The 17,390-nt window shown below is 44.8% G+C and overlaps 8 protein-coding genes across 8 annotated transcripts; 2 read left to right on the forward strand and 6 right to left on the reverse strand.

Annotated features, from left to right (window-relative positions):
* Positions 1–475: 475 nt before the first annotated feature.
* N7469_011091 (NPP1 family protein) lies at positions 476–1,375 on the forward strand (the record flags this gene model as incomplete). Its single annotated transcript, XM_056649996.1, has 1 exon — positions 476–1,375. The coding sequence occupies one exon, from the start codon at positions 476–478 to the stop codon at positions 1,373–1,375; it is 900 nt and encodes a 299-aa protein (XP_056495060.1).
* A 1,741-nt stretch (positions 1,376–3,116) lies between these two features.
* N7469_011092 (uncharacterized protein) lies at positions 3,117–3,707 on the reverse strand (the record flags this gene model as incomplete). Its single annotated transcript, XM_056649997.1, has 1 exon — positions 3,117–3,707. One exon carries the CDS (start codon positions 3,705–3,707, stop codon positions 3,117–3,119), a length of 591 nt encoding a protein of 196 aa, XP_056495061.1.
* Positions 3,708–5,242: 1,535 nt separating this feature from the next.
* N7469_011093 (uncharacterized protein) lies at positions 5,243–5,473 on the reverse strand (the record flags this gene model as incomplete). The annotated part of the gene is made up of 1 exon (XM_056649998.1): positions 5,243–5,473. One exon carries the CDS (start codon positions 5,471–5,473, stop codon positions 5,243–5,245), a length of 231 nt encoding a protein of 76 aa, XP_056495062.1.
* Positions 5,474–5,586: 113 nt separating this feature from the next.
* On the reverse strand, positions 5,587–6,166 carry N7469_011094 (uncharacterized protein; the record flags this gene model as incomplete). Its single annotated transcript, XM_056649999.1, has 3 exons — positions 5,587–5,924; positions 6,037–6,118; positions 6,146–6,166. The coding sequence occupies 3 exons, from the start codon at positions 6,164–6,166 to the stop codon at positions 5,587–5,589; spliced, it is 441 nt and encodes a 146-aa protein (XP_056495063.1).
* Positions 6,167–7,140: 974 nt separating this feature from the next.
* N7469_011095 (S8 family peptidase) lies at positions 7,141–8,469 on the reverse strand (the record flags this gene model as incomplete). The annotated part of the gene is made up of 3 exons (XM_056650000.1): positions 7,141–7,382; positions 7,452–8,097; positions 8,164–8,469. 3 exons carry the CDS (start codon positions 8,467–8,469, stop codon positions 7,141–7,143), a joined length of 1,194 nt encoding a protein of 397 aa, XP_056495064.1.
* Positions 8,470–12,530: 4,061 nt separating this feature from the next.
* On the reverse strand, positions 12,531–13,049 carry N7469_011096 (uncharacterized protein; the record flags this gene model as incomplete). Its single annotated transcript, XM_056650001.1, has 2 exons — positions 12,531–12,731; positions 12,795–13,049. 2 exons carry the CDS (start codon positions 13,047–13,049, stop codon positions 12,531–12,533), a joined length of 456 nt encoding a protein of 151 aa, XP_056495065.1.
* Positions 13,050–13,738: 689 nt separating this feature from the next.
* On the reverse strand, positions 13,739–14,874 carry N7469_011097 (PhzF family phenazine biosynthesis protein; the record flags this gene model as incomplete). Its single annotated transcript, XM_056650002.1, has 3 exons — positions 13,739–14,660; positions 14,755–14,782; positions 14,850–14,874. 3 exons carry the CDS (start codon positions 14,872–14,874, stop codon positions 13,739–13,741), a joined length of 975 nt encoding a protein of 324 aa, XP_056495066.1.
* A 502-nt stretch (positions 14,875–15,376) lies between these two features.
* N7469_011098 (uncharacterized protein) lies at positions 15,377–17,221 on the forward strand (the record flags this gene model as incomplete). The annotated part of the gene is made up of 1 exon (XM_056650003.1): positions 15,377–17,221. The coding sequence occupies one exon, from the start codon at positions 15,377–15,379 to the stop codon at positions 17,219–17,221; it is 1,845 nt and encodes a 614-aa protein (XP_056495067.1).
* Between the last annotated feature and the right edge of the window lie 169 nt (positions 17,222–17,390).

Consider the following 17,390-nt stretch of genomic DNA (forward strand, 5'->3'; position numbering starts at 1 on the left):
AATAGCCGACGGGATTGAGGCCGGCCACGTCGCTAGGGCTGAAAGATCACTGTCGAGTAAATGGCGAGTCGACGGTCTTAGTGGGGATCGGTGAGTCGAGAAGAGGATTAGAACGATTTGATGTACAGAACGACGTTTTGCCATGGATGTATCCACGACGGGGATGTTACAGTATCACCCTGCTTATATTAGTCAAGTGTTTATGGCGTCGCACGATACGACTGCGCTCGGATCCTCATCTATGCATTGAGACGCGCCCGAAGATTCAGGTGAGGCAATGCTATCCCTCATTCAAAGCACGGTAGGAAAAAATGTGGTTCAGCTGCGAAGTGCGATAGTGTGCTCTTTTTTTTTTTCTTGACATGCCACAATGCAAAGGATATATGAAAAGACCGAGGACGGCTCCGGAATCGATCGTCCTATCCTTGAGCAGAGACAATCCTGACTCCCTTTCATCGAAAGGGCAATTACCATAATGCTCGCTTTTCAATTTTCAAATCTACACCTCCTCCTCCCACTCCTGCTAGGAACCAGCCTAGCAGAAATCCTCACACCCTTCGGTGACACAGCCAGCGACGGCGCCATTAAATTCCAGCCCGTACTCGACTTCGACAAGGACAGCTGCTACCAGACCGCAGCCATCGGCACAGACTATAGAGTTAACGCCGGCATCGGCCCAAACCTCGCTCCACCGCGTCCGCCAGGTACGGGACCAGGGATTCCGCGAGTTGCTGGCGCCGACGACGAGCAAGTTGTCTTCGCTGCGAATGCGACGGATGCTGAGAGCGAGTTTGGAGTTCGCTCCACACACGGTCCCTACATCCCTTTTGGCTGCCGTGACAAGGACCGCCTCGAGCACAGCCAGACGTACGTCCGCGAGCGGTGCAACCACGGATGGTGCGCGTACTTGTATGGATACTATTTTGAGGTCGACCAGGGTCCCGGAAACGCGCATAGGCACGACTGGGAGCATGTGATTGTCTGGACGCTCAACGACCAGGTGTTTTTCGTCAGTTGGTCCGCGCACGGCGACTATACGACGCACCACTCGTCCACGGTCCGGTTCGAGGGAACGCACGCCAAGATCGTGTATCACCTGGGATCGGGCGGTACGCACTCGCTGCGGAAAGCGGAGGCCAAGGACGATGAGATTGAGAACAATATGGGGAGGTGGTGGCGGGCGCCGCTTGTTTCGCTAGAGAAGATGCCTTGCGATTTCAACCGGAAGTTGTTGAACAATGAGTGGGGCAGCGCGCATAGTGATTTGAATAAGTTGGGCGAGAAGTTGGATAAGTGGATGCCCTGGGATGCGAGGAATAATGAAAAGTTTGACCCGTGGGAGCCAAAGGTTCCGTCTTGGGCCAATAGGGGGTGATTTGGGGGTGGAATGTTGCTGAAAGAGAGGAAGTTGCGAAGTGAATTGGGCTGGGTTTGAGTTACTTGGGAGTGGGCGGGTTTGTGGGCATAAGACAGCAAAATGAGAGGATCAATAAAGTTTTATAGAGCCCTAAATGAAGTATCATTTGCTACTAACTTACATTGGTACGTAGCGTACTTAAAATAGTAACTTAGCATCTCAGACCTGTTGATATCCGATTGGTGCACCCGATAATTTATTTAGCAGTATTTCCGACACGATGCTGCTGTTCCAATGCTTGTACAGAGAAGTGCCAAGCCATGTAATTAAGGTTATGATAACAAACTTCTATCGGGAAATAGACTTTAGAGAGTAAAAATAGAGTGGTACTAGTGATACCCTAAATCACGTGCGATTACTAATATAGCGGTGTTTTATGCCTACTTCAATCTGAAGTATGGGCATTATTATTATTATATGCCAGTATTTTTGTCTTTTGAAAAAAAGAATTCGAAAACAAAAACATAAAACAGCAGGGATTCACATGTGGTCACCCACCGTACTCCTGACCTGCCGGCGTGTGGCTAAAACACAGTCAGTAGTGCGGTGGGTGCAGTTCCGGTGAGAATAGGATAAATGCCGTCTTAGTGTCGCGCGACTCGAATGACTAGGAGGTGTGCGCAATAGACAGGATGAGAATGTAAATAGACGGGGGTCCAAAATTATACTCTGTTGAGCGACCACTGCACTGACCCCCTTCACCTGAGTTTGCGTTAAATAATATTGGGCCAAAGTCTCCCCGGTGACGAGAAAGACTAGCTTTAGGGTCGCGACCTCTGTTGTGATACTTGAAAAAGAACAAGGAATTGGTAAACTGTGAGTGGCACAATGGCAGTGACCTGGAGCACCCCGTCACCGACAACCGTTGCTGGAACGACTGTCCCGAGGGTCAAATTTGGCTAACATCGAACGGCGGTGGTAAATGTTCCTCTAGCGGTGCGAGCTCATACTGCTGCGATGGCACCGACTATACGGAGACAGACTATCTATCAGATAATTTGCAAAAGTTGAAAGATGAGCCTAGCGATTGGCTTGCGAACGCGAAATGTGAACTGCATCTGGTTAAAAAAAGTGGCGGTCTCGAAGCACGTGAGGATATTTGTGAAATTGTCGCAAAGCATTCTCTAGTAGTCAAGCTAGCTGCAATTTTCGCTGGCTACTTGAATTTCAGTAGTAGAACAAGCCACTATTATCTACTCGCCAATATATGGAACATGCTCGCCGACCCATTTGAACATCTTAGTACCAAGTTCATGCTTCCATGGATAACATCCAATGATACATATCCAGAACTCTCTCAACAGGACTACGGGTTTATTGCAATACACATTTTGCAATCGCTTGAAGACTATAGCAAAATGATTGCCAAACCCAAAGACACCATCTTCTGTACATTAGACCTGTGTGAATACAGAGATGGTATATATGTGGTCAGGATGAGAGCGATTTGGACCTCAAACGCCGTCACGCCGATTGGACAGAAAAGGTGGACAATGGATGACTCCATCAAGTTCTAACAAGTGGTGAAATTTTGATAGTATCGTATCAAGAGAGATATTGGCTAGCAGTTGGATCCAAAAAATGGCCAGTTTTGGGTAGTATTTAGACAAAACCAGAAACCCTGCCTATCTACTGTAGAATGGCTCGTATCGCTCAATTTGAGCCACACCCATGGGATAGGGTTCTGATTAAAGAGACTTCAAACGCTAGCACCTAATAGCTGAATTGTTTCCAAAACTATTTCTTTTGACTTCCGGAGATCTTCTGAGTGTTGGCCCCTGTTCTCTGGTGCCACATTCTCAAGCCACCAGGGTGCTATGTTGTTTTCCAATCGAGAAAGTAACGTTGCCTCTCTCCAAAGTTGATCTTTGATGCCGTTCCTTGGAGTATTCATTCCGCAGGTCTCAAGCCTACCCAAGTACACTTTATAAACGGTATCGGGCCAGTCGCCTTCATTCGCTGCCGAATCATTGACAAATTCATCCAACTCAGGGAAAAATCCAGAAAATTCAAAATCAATGATGCCAGTAATCTTTGCTTGATCTGTAGATATCAAGACATTGCGCGGAGAGAGATCGTAGTGTGTGAACAAGAATAGATTTTTCTCATTGCTTATTTCTACCTTCGGCAATTGCATAGCGATAAAGTCTCTGAGTGGATGGATTAGATATTTGTTTCCGGCAAAGATATCGAGTTCCTGAAGCTTTTGGAGCTGTGTCTCAAGTCTCACTCGGTAGTACTGGAGCAGGCTTATAATAGGCTCAAAATACTTGATACCAAAACCAGGCATGCTTGATGAAGATGCAATGTACAAGGCAGCAACTACTAATGAGTTTGAATCTTGTCTCTTTCTATGAGGAAACCCATATTCCAGATTTCTAGCACTTGCCCAAGCAGGGAGTGACTGTCTTCAGCGGTAGACTATATCCGCTAACTGCTCGCCAACGATCTTGAGCTTATCTGTATCAAGATTTACAGTCGACAAAGGAACCCCAGAAAGTCGAGTCATTAGAATCCAGCCTTGAATTTGCCCGTCGGCTTTGTAATTAACATCAAATTTCTTGGTTGCTAAAGGCCCCGTGACGGTCAGCTTGTGCACAATGAAATCCTTGCTGTCAGACCAGGCAAGCACCCTTGGTGATGGAATTTCGGGCACAAGATACTCAAGAAGTGCCAAGCAGGAGACCTTATTTTCGCTTTTTGTCTAATCAAAGAACTTTTCATTAAGCTTCAAAACCAAATCATTAACAGTTCCGCTGTTCAGACCAAATAAGTCCAGATCGTCGGGAACAAATATATTCAGAAAGTAGATGCGATTGTTGAATGATTTGCCATGTTCCAGAGAATCAATACCCACAACTCTGTATCCGGGCACGAGGGAATGAATTATTCTGGTAATGGTTTCTCTCGAGAAGTAAACCCCCTGAGTTGGTTGGGTTTCCGGAGTAGTCTCGCGCGGTCCTGAAATGTTCCCCATCAGGGTTTTGACTCAATAAGAAACCGAGACTTAAATGAATGGATATTCTAAGAGAGGTAGGAAATATATCAAGAAGGCAAGAAAGGACAGAAGGGATGTCGAAAGGAAAGTTCATGGGCGATTATATATCACTATAAATTGAAGCCCTGCTCGGAAGCGCTAAACTTCATTGAGTCTCCGAATAAAGTTCGCTCTTCCAAGTGGGCACCGAGAAAGAGAGGAAAACTGCAGTAGAGCAACTGCGAGATGCAGAACAGAGAAGTTGACACTTTGCCAGTCAAGATGTTACTTTGTTTGTGCTGTTTATTGCGTTTACGTGGAGAATCTTCTCGATAGTCTAGTCTTCTTATTATAGATATTTGTGTCTTACGAACTATAAAAAGATACTGGTATTACGTAGTGGTTCTTTTGCTTTGTGACTGGTGTATTGATTCGATTTAGATCCGGTATTGAACCGATCAAATTGTGGATAATTTGATAAAATTGATCAGATTGTAGATGATCTGATAATCTGAATAATCTGTTTCTCGCCCTCTCTCCTGTAGGCCGTATGGCGTAAAGGAAGGGTGTTGACAATGAAAAGATGACAGTCTAACTCAAATAGGTAAAACAAGGGCTTATAACCTAATGAAGGTGGGAAAAGCAGATGGATACGCAATGATGATGATGATAATGAAGAGAAGCTAAGCTAAAACTAAGATAGTGAGTGTGTGATAACTAACTACTTGGAGACATACCTTAACAAAATTAGGAAGGCAAAACCCTAAAATGAAAACAGCTGAAACACAATAATATTGACATTCAAACATTCCCTAACGACAACCGGTGATATAATGGTAGGCCCCTTCTCAGTTATCGGTTGATTTGACTGTGAGAGATCGACCGGTATGTTCAGAAGGCACTTGCTTCCACAGGTCCAGAACCCTTTGTTCGGGCTGGAATCCGAGACGGTCAGAGCATGTTGCGCATACCTCGCCTTCGGTGGAATATCTAAACCGATGATGGACTGTTCCCGATTCTGTATCCGTACGCAGGTCCTGTAATTTGGGCATACACAATGCTGCCCGGCCCACAGCCATATATAGCTCGTTGAAGCGGCCCGGCACACTGACTTCTGGGAAGGGCCGGCTGCTGAAATCTTCGGATGGTATTCTCATGTATTCCGGCCATTCATCATGTGGATGGACTCATATTAGTCGTCCTCATCGTGACCAGGACGGTCGATAAAGAGCCATTCTCCGGACGGGGTTGTAGACATGTAATCTATGCTGATGATTTTCAGATTAAGCCACGATGGCGGGATATCGTTTGTTTTCGGTGGCCAGAAAAGTTCATTTCCAAATGTCATTCCATCGATACCGAGAGTTTCTAATTCCCGAGAGAACTTATGTAGTTTCAAGTTGAGAGGATCCACCCCTTCGTCTGTGATATCATCTGGGGAGAAGTTGTGATTCATAGGTGGCCCATAATTAAAAGGAAATTGTAAATTTCTTATGCTGGACGGTAAAAGATGGAAATGAGCAGCGAAATCTTAAAAACAACAATACTAAACTGGCAAAATGAGCCTGCTATGTAGTGAAAAATAGATAATTTGACTGTAAATAGAACATATCGTGGTGGTTGCCTTTTGTTAAACCCTTACCGAGCTTGCAAGTGTCATTCAACAGCAACTTGAGTATATAGAGATTAGAAAATCTCCAGACCAAATGCGTGCATGAAATCGCCTCAATTTGTCATATGTCAGCTAATACCTCTTCTTTGAGTGTATGCATAATGCTTATCGGTGCGACCTAGCTCTTGAATACATCAAGTCGAAGGTAAATCTTTCTCAAATCTGCGGTTCAGATATCTGTAGTCCGCTCGGCACGAGCGGCCTTTATTCGCCTCAGTCTTTTTGGAGTAGCAGGCAGATCACTAGGGGGGCTGAATTTTGAAGAAGAGCGAGATATTTTGCAAGAATCTCCATTTAGCAAGAATTTGGAGGACTGAGTGAATTGCTTCAGAAGAGATCTGATTATTACGCTCATGCTCAGATTCTGTCTCGAAGTGGGCTCTGGGAGCATCATAGTAAGGCTCGAGCTCCACGATCAATTCGATATCCCCAATATATGATTGGCGTCGGGGATCCTTTGTCAATCTTTCAAATTCTTCTAGATTCAATGGGGTTCCTCTCTTGACTTGGATTTTTGCCCAGCTTCGCTCTCGATAACCGGCTGTCAGTTGCGGTTCACTGAAGCATATTGAGCCAATCCGATCTTGGTGTCTACACGAGTCAATGGGTTTTCGAGGAGTGACACGGTACGGTCAGTTATCTCTGGGGGGAATGGCCACGCTATTTTTTGTGAGTTGCTAGGAATCGGAAGATAAAATCTTAGATGTTGAGATGATGTGGGGTCGGATTGGGAATGGGTTTGTGGTCTACACCACTGTGATACGCTTCAAATTTGTTCATTATCGAACAATGACACACGATTCGATGATATTATGATATATTTCATCCCTTCGTCCTGTATTGTTGAACAAATTATCCTTCTTACAGTGGTGAAAAGTTATCAAGTTATCAAAATATTTCATGCATTCAAAGAATATCTCTGCAAAATTCAACAATAGTAAGCTGAGCTGCACCTATGACCAGATATTTTGACACTCATAACATATTTCACTTCGGAAAAGCCCACCTATGAATATAGATATGGGAATTCAAAGCGGCATGCTTAAATCATCCGCTGCCCCATACGGATATTCATTAGACGTTGATGCCATTGTATAGAAGCTTGCTTGTAGTGCCAGAGGGAGCCCTAGAGATTGACGAGGTAGCGAGCTGGACAATACGGGCACAGGCGTTACCAGCTGACACGCCCTCGAGAGCCATCAGATATGCGGCGACACCAGCAACGTGTGGAGCGGCCATGGAGGTTCCAGATAGGGTCTTTGAGCCACCGCCAGGGTATGCAGCCGTGATACTCTGCCCAGGAGCATAGAGGTCAACTGTAGATGTACAGTCAATACACCGGTTTGACTAAAAATATCGAAGCCATGGGGATGTAGAGCACTTACCAACGGAGCCGAAGTTCGTGAATGAAGCGCTGCCATCTGTGCTAGTAGAGGCCGCGATAGTGCATACTTCCGCAGCAGACGCAGGAGAACTGTTGCTCGCATTCTCGGCCTCGTTACCAGCAGCAACGGAGAGGAAGATACCGGACTTTACAACATTGGCAGCGGCGTCATTCACAGCCTTGGAAAACTCGCCGCCGAGAGACATATTCATAACATACTTTCCGTTGGCGCCGCGGGACTTTGCATCTTTAACAGCCCAGTCCATACCAGAGATGACACCTGAGTTAGTGCCAGAACCATCGGCACCAAGGACCTTGACAGCGACGAGAGTGGCCTTTTTTGCAACACCGTACTTGCTACCGGCCGCAGTAGACGCAGTGTGGGTGCCATGTCCATTACCGTCGGTATTATCATTATCAACAACGTTGGTACCCCATTTAGCACGGCCCCCAAAGTCGGAGTGTGAGATATCAATACCGGTGTCGACGCCGTAGAATACTACGCCCTCACCGGCAGTTGAATCATATGTATAGCTGGTGGTACCAGTTCTCTTGCTAGATATGCGAGCAAGACCCCATGAAGGAACATTGGATTGAACCACGTTCGCGGTTGCATTCACAATCATGTCTGGTTCGATGTACTTGACCTATATTTCCACGAGTTAGATTGGAAAAAGAACTCCTAAGTAAAAGTGTATAAAGAATGAACATACCGCCGGGTCATTGGCAATATCTTTAGCAGTATTCTCGTCGAAGCTAGCAGTATATCCTTTCAGACCGTTGATTTCGAAATGCTTTCCTGGTCCAGTCTCCCCATTTTTACGGCGAGAAAGGCGAGCATGAACATTTGCAGCCCATTCACGATGCGTGTTGAACTCAGCGGTGCTAACGTCATCGTTCATAACAACAATATAGGAGCTAGGAATAACTGCGTCGGTGTTGCTGGCGGTAAGGAGAGTACCGGCATCGACGACTGCAAGAGTCGCAAGAGATGTAGCGAGGACCTTGAGGAAACCCATTCTTGGAGTTGGAAATGATATAAATCTGAATAAGCTGCTCTGAAGCCCCTAAAAGAAGATGCTGAATGAAATTTCCAACTTCGGGAGAAGAAGCTCCTTCTTATATCTATAGAGATATTGGTGAGATACTCCTCGCCGCCGGTTTTCCGGACTCAACTCCTCTTCTACCATCGCAACTTCAATATGAGAATGATGGGATATCCTGAACCCCGACGGAGGATCATTAGATTAAACTGAGTACATTATCGCTTTAGCCAACTATGTTTCTTTGATTAAGTGACCAAGGAAATGCCAAGATACCAAGCAATTACGATTGTAACATTCCCATCGCCAACGCAAGATGTGCAGAAATAGCGATTGTCTATAGCAAGCCTAGTTCCATAGATGGTTATCAAAAGAGGTTACCACCAGGGATTGTGGGCTTTCTGGCTTATCTAGCCGCTGAGGAATTTAATCTTCGTGCAGAAAACCCTGGCGGAGAGGGTGGGATTGTGAATCTTGGCGACTGAATTTTAGATCGTCTGCGATTCTTTGCCCGTCGGTAGTCCGATAAATAGTCAAGGGTCTTGGCTAGAGAGCTACTGGGAGGGGGTGCATTCCATAAAGGAGGCTAGGTAATTCAGGGCATGAGAAGTAAAAGTCTAGTGAATAATGGCAAAGTATGTCAATTTCTTTGTCATGCACTCTCCAGAAGCTGTCTAGAAAGTGTAAACTGACAGTTAACTGGTTAGAATACATAACTTCACTGATGTGGGTTCTTATAATGCATACCGGATATACCCCGAACTAAGTGGAGCCGTGGTTTACAGTAAGTACGGTCTAGTTAGAACCACTCAACAAATCTACTCTACAGTAGCTAAATCAGATAATTAAATTCCCGAAGAGGGCTTTATTTTCCGACCCAATTCAAAACTATCAAAGCTCCTGCACGGTTTCGCCGATGTGTTTGGCTTATATGCGCAAGAGTCAGTCACCCCTGCATGGTAAGACAACTCGACTTACAATATAGACAAGACAAATCTATTTTATTGGATGATAGTAGTTCCTCAGCCTCGATTGGCACATGGTGGCTTCTTTTGACCAAATATGGTACTTCCGTACTGCCACTTTTCTACCTGTTTCTGTTAAATCTCCGCACTTGTGCCTCCACTTTTTAGCCTACCATTGCGACGATGACCAACAGCCCTGAAACAGTTCACACATATCTGTATCTCGGGGTCTCGGTAATCACACGATTGGATGGGTATGCACACTGCTGCTTGAATTGGTTGCTGAAGAGCACATCCTGATTCAGCTCACCCTGTTCGATTCCAGCACCCCTAAGGTCAGAACTCATAGTTACAGAGACATCCTCTACAAAGACTGATCCTAATTTGGAGTGAGCTGATAGACAATACTCTGAGTCTCTTTGAATTTCGGTATTTCTTGTCGAAAAATTCACTTCCTTTGTTATTCAGGCTCTTTGGTCTGACACGGTATTCGATTAACGATCCAAGTTCCTATCTGTACATCCAGCCTTGTATATATGAAACCACCGCCGACTCCCGCGTTGATCGAGGTTGATCCCCCGACCAATTCATTTGCTACTACTCCGTACATAATGAGATTAGGAAATTTCGAATCTTTTCGCCACCCGAGATTATACCACCTTCATTTAATTTTCGAAGCTGGTGTTTCAAATTCTGATCAGCACTTGCTATGTCATATGGGCATATGTCAACTATGTATACTTCATGGAGTTCTTGCTCATCGCCTTGCGGACTTGCTCGGTTTATATTGTATTGACTTCAAATTTGATGAAAGCCGAATCAAATGTGCTTGGTAGGGTTTACCCCTCGTTCTGTGACTGTGATACATTGTGCATGGCCAAGGAACGCCACAGAGTAATCGCCTTACATGCACCACCAATCCTTTTCCCCTCCATATCTTCTTTTCCTTCAATACTGTACTATGTACAATATAGCTCTATGATTTTAGTAGCTTTCTCAAGAGCTGTCGTCCCCAGTGGTGGCTTCTCCCCGCATTGAGCCTTAGCGGCTAGGCCTTCTGCTTATCCGATATTGGAGTTGCGGTGGACCCGATTGTTGTTTTTGGGTCACCAAATTCAGGTGTACAGATAGAAGTCAACAATGACACCACAAAGGTTGTTTCGTGTTTCGAAAGGGTCGCAATTACTAGCCCAGCCCTGAAACTTCGAATGAACAAACCGCCTATCGCAGCTATATGCAGACAAAGCGATGGTAATTCAATTGCAGTATTTGTATACAACCTATCTTTGTAAATATACAGACGAAATTTGCGCCCGTCACTGGCGAGGTTTTCGAACGTATTACGAAAGATATAATGTTCCCACTAGAACAAACTCATGGGCCATGAAATTTATATTATTGTACATTGTCGAGATAGTAGTACATGCCAATAGTCAAGGCAACATGTTGAAATCATTTCTATTTCTCTTTGACAAACTTCTCCCAAGCATGCGCTATGAACCCGCTATTGGGGTTCTGTTCCTCCCAGCTATTTCTGCGTTCTCACAAATTCGAATCTTTTAAAGTGTCACGCTTCTGATGACGGAGGCCTGCGAACATAGCACCGCTGGAATTGCTAATGAATCCCTGATCATGTCCTGGGCTGTGTTGAGATTGATGATTTCCGAATACTTTAAAGGATCCGAGCTGGTTGGGTGAATCGATATGATTGGTCTCTGGTTCGCTGTTGGATATAGATGTCTGAACAAGTCATGATTAGTTAGCTATGGACACGCTTCAAAGTGTGATTCGCAAGGACATTAACATAAGATACATTGAAAGGCTTTTTGTGTTTGAATCCCCGAATCGCTGTAGGTATATGATCATCTAAAATGATCCTGTGATCAGTCGAGCTCATCAGAGCTTAAATACTATTCAACCGTAGTAGGATTGTATCTGAATTTGGAGACGTCATGAAAAATGAATGACGTGGGGCCATCGAATGCATATCGATGATCGTCAAGATCGATCGCTGACAAATTGATCAAACGATCGGTGATCGGTCTTATGTTTTGGACACCAGATCCTTATAAATTTCTTAAGTAGGTGTTCGCCGGTTTGTTTGCCGCTTACATTGCCTCTACACTAGTTGGGAAGAGCCTTAGATGGTTCGTTATTCATGCTCTGTACAAGCGACGCAAGAATACGCTATCTCAATTAATCTCAAGATACATATTTTAAAAGCTTATGCCGTCCATCATAATTCTTCAAACTGATGGGTAACACACTGGTTTTAACTGTCAATCAAAAAGATATTTCTTTTCTTGACGAGTTAGGGATAATACTAATTTGCGGATTTTACAGAACTAAGATCTTTTCATCTGAATGACTTTCAAAGTGCAGCTAGTCGCTTTTTTGATTTTTCATCCTTGGCTATTCAGGCTGATATGGTTTCTAACGGTGCCTTTTTTGTAGGATGCGAACCTTTTGAATTTAATTTAGACTCCAATGCATGGTGAAATAACAAAGACGGACTGAGATCATTGTGATGAAATTTTTGATTGTTTGATGAAGTATGTAACAGACTCGTTGTCAGTAGCCACGAGGCGAATGATCAGTTTATTCAGCTTTAAAAGCGTGAGGTCAAAAGGAAATAAAGGCGGCTTGCCCTCGTATGATGAATAGTAAATTAATTCATGATATCTTTCAGTCAAAGAATTTAATAAAGTAAGACTGCATCACAATTTCCACTGTTCATTACGACTCGTCTTGAAGGGTAGTTGGAGTATATTAGTGCATAGATAGCATGAACTTTGATATATTCATCATACACCTTTTTATTTTTTATTTACTTTCGAGTAGATGAAAATCCACAAAACAAAGAAGCTGCCGGCGACCAGACTATATTAGGGATGATTTCTCATTTATCATGGGCCCATGAGAGTTCTCGTGCTTTTACTAATCAATTTGAAAACCCCCATGCCAGAATAGCATCTCACTACATATTGCTCGTGATAGGCAGTTGCATATCGAGATACTGGCCCATAAAACCTATGTGAAAATCTCTCCTATGCCTCACTTGCAGATCCGTATTTAACCAGGCTTCGAAAATAGCTTCAGCTCGTCAACATAGTCGCCTGTAGTCATACGGACAATACCGCCAACTCGGATATCACCATTCGAATCTGGAGCCTGACATTCATCACGAAGACCTTCGAAATAGCTGCCAATTATTCTCGACTGCAAACCTCCACAGCTTCCAGCACAAGCCATACCGCCGGGGTCACCGGAGCACTGTGTATGCATTAGCCAGTGATATTGATACAAGGCATTTCAAAACCCATGAATAGCACTTACCCGCATTCCAACACCACACATCATATAAGCAGCACCACCTGAGCCAGAATACCCAGTAATTGTGCCACTGCATCCATTCTCCGGACCTTGGTTACACTGGTTCTCGCCTTGGGGTGCAGCGTTGAGATTGTCGATCAACTCTTGAACATTGTGCAGATAGGGGCTTCCGTCGCTCGTTTCGCAGACGTACGTGACCTCTGCGTTGACAGCTGCAATTGCAGCGAAGACCGCAGCAAAGATGAAGTTGGTTTTCATGGTTGAGAGAATATTGTTGGTATTGACTGAATGGACACTGACTGATCAAATTGGGCTGGATGAGTAGCGAAATGCTGGACTTAGAAGCCCTTTATATAGTATTTTCTTTCAGCTCTGAAAGTATGAGTGAGAGACATCTAGTTCCATATCCCTCAATTCGGCCCCTTCTCGTGAGGTCATTTCTAATTGCATCCGAAGTCTTCTCCACCACATAAGTCTATTCACATTCAATGTTGATACTGAAAATATTGCCGAAAGCTCCATATAATTCGAAATGTGCCTTGCAACGTGGGGGCCGCAGCGGAAGGGGCTGGCGAGCTGTAACCAAGACGAGGTATTAGATTGTAATCACTATACAGATATTCATGAATAGTATTGTGCGGTTGTTGTACAGCAATACAGTGTAACTTTCAGCGTGATTCGAAAAAGGAAATAAGTGCGATGTGAAGATACTCTCCGTGGGGGAGAATAGACTTGGCAGAGCGCCTCTTAAGTAATAATCTACAGATTACTGAAGCGAAGTGTCTTGGCGAAGGAACTATCAGTTTAGAAGGGAATAGAGTGGACCCTTTAACACGCAGGTATGGCGCAGTCTAGGAAACATGTGGCTTATATAAGAACCATCTATTAACTAACTAACTATGAGGATTCGTTGAGACTAACTCAGCTAGTATTTTAGAATGAAATATCTAGATCTCAGGCAAATAGAGAGTGCCACTCATTGACAATGTTGCCTGTCCGACTAGAAGAATTTTTGAGACGCTGGTGCCAGATTCACCCAGCGTGAGATCAACAGTTATATGGCTTTGCCGGTGAATCTCTGAACCCTGGTCAAGATTGAAGATGTATCTGCCATTCATTCTTCCATCTTGCAATGCAAGATAGGCAGCGAGAGTCGCGGAACCGCTTCCACAGGCGGGATCCTCAAGATCAATGGCAATCATCCGGACACGAAGATCCTGAACAACGGAGTTGTCATCTTGAATCTCAAATCTAAGTCTTCTATAGTACATAGTGCCGACAAAAGAAGGGGACCATCCGTCGTCCAATTCGACAAGGGGACTAGGACCTGCGGAAACCTTCACAAATAAATCAGGCGAGTCTGTGAAATCAGCAAGAGCATATGTGACGCCCTTCACAATCGAGACTACCGGGAATCCCTGGAGCATCTGACAGGAAATCAGGCTCTCCCGTAAAGCTGGCTGGGACTGAGACAGGGCTTTTGCACGTAATGGCCTCGAGTGTGTATGGACATTATGTGGAATCTCGGCGGATACAGTGTGGGCTCCAGAGTCATACCAGATGCCCACCGGTCCGGCTTTGGTGAGAAGGGTAGCATTTGTCTGATTGCTACTGTCCTCACTACAAGGAGGTAGCCCCTGGAGCATTTGTCGAAATAGGACATGACCGGTACCGATGACCGGATGGCCCGCAAAATCCATTTCGTTGACTGGCGTATAGATTTCCGCTCGAGGAAGTTCAGCGAAGTGATTGTGATACAGAAAGACCGTCTCCGAAAAGTTGAATTGTCTGGCAATCTTCTGTTTCTCCTCCTTTAATAATTCGCACTTTTCGTCCACTCTGACTACGGCTAATTGATTACCGGCAAGTCTAGCAATGAAGTGTGAGCAGACAAGTCCATCAAAAAGCAGTTAAGGTAAACAAAGCACACCAATGTACTAAATATCTTATAAATGACTCATACCTTTCATTAGTGAAGACATTAACTGTCACTAAGATATTGTGATATTGGATCAGTTGAATTGCTCGGGGTGATTTAAGCCGTGCAGATCTACTTACCATACGAAAGCTGTCTGTGAGGCATGTTGAGGTGGAGGAAGCTTGATGTGGCTAGTGCAGTTGCCTTCAATATATGAGTAGAAATGATTGCTGGGAATATTTAAAAGAACAAGAGGAACTTTGTTGTGGTCCACCTCGATGAGCAGTTTTGAGACCGATTCTAGCCGTCAATCATGATTAGAAATCATTTAAACACTGGAAAGGGCACCGGATATCTAAAGAGGTAGAGGACCAGCTCTTTGATTATTGAGAATTGGCGAAAGCATTGCGAAATCGGCCGGGCATTCTCACTCTCGTCAGATCTTGCGACGTATTCTGCAAGATACGCTCTCATCCATTCAGACCCAGTACTCTTGATTGAAGATGCACCAATCAGATGACATTGGAATGCTTGGACCGGCACCAAGTGTCAATCCAAGGGCGCGGGAGATCCACCAACGCCTCCAAGATCGGCTACTTTCGGTCAACCCACTGAAAAAGCAGAAATACTTACTCTGATTTTTGACATAGCAACTAGGTCTCTATACATGTACGCTCATACATTCCATCTGAGCGCGCCACTGGGCTCCGAAAGCACCGAGGAACTTTCTCCCGAGAGAACAGTTCCCACACCTTTCAGCAATTTCGACAGCTTTCATATTGGACACTGTACTGATAATGGTCCGATCAACTCAGGACTCTCGACTTTGGCATCAACACAATCTCCTGATTACCGCGAGGAGGTGGCGCCATCTGGCATTGGCTATTACTGTCAAGGAGATTTCCTCAAAAGCGGCCCGTGTATGGATTCCATACAGCCCGTGGACTTTCCTGAGACCTTTACAGAGAACCCGAGAGATCGAATGAGTCATTTCTCTCCTAATGTCTCTTTCAGATCATCTTCAGTTCAGCAAAACACGTTGTCACTCAAGAATGATATTCCCGCAGAAGGCTCACAATTAAACCATCAGAATCGCCGAACCTCAAAAAGTAGACGATTGCCTTCAGAAACAGTCAAAGTTCTACGTTCTTGGCTCTATCAACATCAGGATTACCCATATCCTACTGACCAGGAAAGAGAGGATCTGGAGCGACAAACTGGACTGGGAAAGACGCAAATCTTGAACTGGTTCACAAATGCACGGCGCCGCAAAATGAACAGGCAGACCATCAATGACAATGCCAATACCGTGGACCAGAAACTTCTATCGCCTATGGAGAGATGGCAAAATTCACCACCTGAAAGCGAGTTTGCTATGGCATCGGACATTATACGAGCGGTCAAGAATACGCCATATATACCGTTTAACAGTGACGCCATTCGATCAAACTCCTACGAGACTTGTTCAAGTCACACTTCCAATAACTCCCATCAGCTGGGAGTATCTTCTATAAGCAGCTATGAGAACAGTCACTCGTCTTGTTCGGAGCTCGCTTCCCAGACTTCACGCGATCCCTTCGAAAGATCTCCTACGCCTATCCTCCAAATGCAACCTCGTCGCCACCGGCGAAGAATGAAACGTTCTGCCAAGCGCCCCGGAAAAGAACGAGGATCTGAGAATCGTCCGTATCAGTGCACATTTTGCTCGGAATCCTTTAAAAGCAAATATGACTGGCAAAGGCATGAAAAAGCACTTCATTTATCTGTTGATAGATGGAATTGTGCTCCGGAAGGCGGCATAACGGAAATAAACGGAATTAGTTCCTGCGTATTCTGTCTTGCTCCGGACGCAGATATCAATCATCTCGAAACACACAACTACATTGGGTGCAGGGAAAAGCCATCTGAGTACCGGTCATTTTCACGAAAGGATCATCTTGTCCAACACCTCCGCTTGACACACGAGGTACCTTTTAATTCTTCAATGAACAGATGGCAAGAATCTTCGACACGGTTGTTGTCACAATGTGGATTCTGTGTTACGCAACTTTTCAGCTGGCAGGAAAGGGCCGACCATCTCGCTGAGCACTTCAAAAGAAATGCAGACATGAATCAATGGCAGGGCTGTTGGGGCTTCGAGCCGCATATCGAAAAATTGGTAGAAAATGCGATGCCTCCTTATCTACTCGGTCAAGAGCGCCGCACGATGGATCCATGGAAAGCTTTTGACACGGTGAAGCAAGAAAATGGATCAACAACGCTGGATGACACTGCTCCCAATGCTTTAGACCGATATGGCTTTGTTCGAGCGAAATTGACCGACTACCTCCGTAACCAAATCTCAGCGGGGAATTATCCCACGGACGAAATGATTCAGGACGAAGCTCGAATGATTGCTTATGGGGACAATGATCCGTGGAATCAGACTTATGCTGATGACCCTGCATTTATCACGGCAATTCGTAACGATGTCGGTCTAGAACTATGGACTTGTATAGATGAGGAGGATTAAAAAAATACGGTTTTTAGTAATATAATAACTTATCTCGGCTCGACTATAGAGTGGGCCCTGTTGACTTCATTCCCTTTCACTACAATGTCCGCGACGCTGATCGTCATTAGATCAGTCTAGAGCTGGTTTATACAGCCCTGTACCTACAAGGTTAGCAGAACATCGTGGT

Source organism: Penicillium citrinum (assembly GCF_028827155.1).
Source record: "Penicillium citrinum strain IBT 23319 chromosome Unknown utg000010l:1.0-1229701.0:1.0-1230130.0, whole genome shotgun sequence".
NCBI lineage: Eukaryota > Fungi > Ascomycota > Eurotiomycetes > Eurotiales > Aspergillaceae > Penicillium > Penicillium citrinum.